Below are 3304 nucleotides of genomic sequence, written 5' to 3'. Positions count from 1 at the left end.
ATTAAAAAAATATTAAATTTTATACCCAAAAATTTTCAATAAATATTTCAAAAAACAGCAAATTTTACGAAATATTAAAAAAAAATTCCGAAATGCAAACCTCCGTTTTCTTTCTCTCTTTTCAACTCACCTTCGATGCCACACTGGGCGAGAGTAAATGCTGCGAACAGTTGGTGTCATTCGATTCCTCCCGATAGTTTATGAATGGATCGATGCGTACAACTGGTTTGATGCATAAATTATTGCTATTGCTGTTGTTGCTATTATGCAATGTACCAGCATTTAAATTGTTATTGCGACTCTGTTGATGTGTTGGACTACTCAAACCGATTTTGTTGTTGCCACTGTTAATGCTATTACTGTTATGACTGTTACTGCTGTTATTGACAGCGCTGTTGTTGCTATTTGAATTTGGTGTATCTGGCGATGAGGAGCTCGTGTTGGAATCGAGTGAACTGTAGTCATCGGGCAGGAAGCCGTAGGAGTAAGAGGACAGACCCAATAGCATTTCACCACAAAATGGTGCGGTGTCGTCCAGGCGCATGCAAGCATCAACAGCAGTTGGAGCCAGGTGTGCCAAGTCATCGGGTTCTTCTTTGAGCACTGCAAGGAAGAGCGAAAAAGAGACACAATTAAAGTATTGAGTTATAATTGAGGTGGTGTGGAAAATATTATTTCATTATAAAATATAATTATGGAAATATGTGAAGAGATGTGTGAATGTGTGTGTGTGTATGTATGTTAATAAACATAATGATTAAGCGCATTATTCTAATTGCCTACTATATCAAGTTGCACCTCCTCTATTTTTGCACCCTAGTTCTAATATATAGCTAAAAACAAAAAAATTAGAGCAGAATTTACATTGTTGCACGTGTTGCATAAACATTAGCATCTAAATATTATTATAATTTCAAATTTGTAACAATCCAATGTTTCTTTCTTTTCGCCTCTGTCCACTGGTGCTGTCGTTACTCATTTAATTGACAGATTTCAATTGAGTCTAATTAAATTTCATCTGAATTAGTTGATTTATTAGAATTTTATTGAGGTTTATTATTTTTGTAGTTGTGGCCTGCCGAAAATTCAGTATATCTAAATTTTTCTCCTACAGGGTTAATTTTTAAAGTTATGGAGTGCCATAGCGAGGTAACTGTCAAACCAACTGTCAAAGTGAATATATGTGTTTAAGTTGAATATACTTTTGGAAAGCAAAAGTTTTACAACGTAAGAGGAACTACAACTTGTGGAAATTGTTTTTGCTTTCTGAATATTTTAGATAAACTTAAGTGAACAAACAAATTTTAGATCTAATGGTTATGTAAGTAAGTAAAATTTTTATGTTTGATATTTGTAGGGACTTTTCAAGCTCTCTTCTACCCAAAAAAAAAGTCTTAGTCGCCGAAATCAGTATTGGACCAACTTCTTTAAAAACACATATGTGGAGTTATCTAGAAATGGGCCTGTTATATGACTAATCAAGTCATGTGATTTGTCTCCGTTAGACAATATTTTATTGGAGAACATGAAAAATGTAATAATAAATATTGCGAAACAAACCAAAATTCGATGCACTATTGTCGAGATTAAACGAGTAGATATACGACCATATATTCGAAATATGGCAACTTATTGGCCATTCCATTTTTCTGTGAAATGAAAACTTGAATGTAAATATGATATAAAAGTGACACACTCTAAAAAAAAACACCCTTTATATATCTGAATTTGCATATGAGTAAGGAAAATTTTAACCGAAAATTTAACTGAAACACCAAACATGTTCACCATTCAGGTGTCAATTAAATAAAATTCAAATTATTGGCACAACTGAGAAATCTAAGAAATAGTATACTATGGTATATTTCCATGGATTTATGTGCCTACATACATACATATGTAGATGTATGGTGTTATTATATTTCTGCAAATGGAGTTTTGACTTGACAGTTATTTAACCGAAAATTTTACTAAAACACCAAAAAAAGACCACCGTCTTTTCATTATTATATTTCAGCAAATGGATTTTTGTCACACTTGACATTCATTTCTACACAATATAACAATTAATGAAAGTACCTCAGCTTGATTTCACCACTTCCTTTTTATGATGTTATAATTTTTCCATTGCTTTTAATTTAAATTAACAATTGAATATTTAAAATACTCCATAGATATTGGAATCACTTCAATACCTTATTACAATTCATTGTGAAATAGGACATTTTGGTAAGAAAAAAGCAACAAAACAATAAAATATTAACTTTGTCATCCGTCATCCATTATGGGATAAGTGCTTAGCCGTTATGCGATAACCTAGAACCCACAACTGTTATCTCAACTGCTACTCCAAAACATAAAACCTGCAATCACAATCTATTCGCAAAGAAGTGGAGTAATCTTCTTAATTTCGCTTTTGACAACTTCGAAGCATGATAACGATTACGCCCACCGTATACAAGTACTCATAATTCGAATAATAAAATGCGTGCATGTTAATCAACACTACGCTATAAAAAAAAATATCGAAAGCCGCCACTCGAAAGACTTTTCAAGTGTGAGAACTCGAAACTTTCCAACACTCTTGCAGATGCGATCTTCAACAAGCGATCACTAAGCACAGTGGGATATGCCAACTAAAACTAGAGACGCTGTTAAAAATACACCAACAATGTGCTTTTAAACATTATACACACCTTCAACGGCAAAGAAAAACAAAATATTTCGCTAAAAATAATACCAGAAATAAGAAAATAGAGGAAAGTACCACACACAGGAAGACGCTGTGTGCCGAAGAGAGTTCAAGCGGACAACGCAGACAAAACGACACTTTCGGAACACATAAGTAAGTATGTATGTATATATTATTTATAAGACAGTGTGAGTTTGTGTACCGTTTAGATTTATGCCATAGAGTATTCATTCTAATCTTGCATTGCTTACGTATGGGCAGATACATAATAGAACGCGTCGATTTTTGTTAATTTTTTCTATACAAAAAAAAAAAAAAAAAAAAAAAAAAATGCGGGAAATGTTCTGAACAACTTTGTCTGAGAGCATCTGGTTCTAAAACCAATTTCGAGCCAGTGACTTTTTGAATGACGATTCACTTTTCGGGATTATAAAAATTTTTTCGTCAGTTTTCAGATATCTGTATTAGATTTAAAGGTGCATTTTGACATTCTATTAATTATTCGTCGCATTCGACCAGGTCGGACAACTAAATCACATATCTCCCATACAACTTCCACAAAAAGAAGAGAAAGATATATAAAAATATCATAAAAAATAATAATAATAAAGA

At 32.7% G+C, this 3304-nt stretch overlaps 1 protein-coding gene across 3 annotated transcripts in view; it reads right to left on the bottom strand.

Moving 5' to 3' along the window:
- LOC108977559 (protein similar) overlaps positions 1–3304 on the bottom strand; it is a 165868-nt gene that overhangs the window by 35918 nt on the left and 126646 nt on the right. For all 3 annotated transcript variants that reach the window (XM_018947286.1, XM_018947287.1, XM_018947285.1), the window contains one exon: positions 131–603. In XM_018947286.1, the coding sequence (XP_018802831.1) occupies positions 131–603 (473 nt within the window). The remainder of the gene's footprint in view (positions 1–130; positions 604–3304) is intronic.

This window comes from Bactrocera latifrons, unplaced genomic scaffold, assembly GCF_001853355.1.
Source record: "Bactrocera latifrons isolate USDA-ARS-PBARC rearing strain unplaced genomic scaffold, ASM185335v1 scaffold_91, whole genome shotgun sequence".
Taxonomy (NCBI): Eukaryota; Metazoa; Arthropoda; class Insecta; order Diptera; family Tephritidae; genus Bactrocera; species Bactrocera latifrons.
Note: the sequence above shows the minus strand (reverse complement) of the source record. Positions and strands in the feature narration are given on the sequence as shown.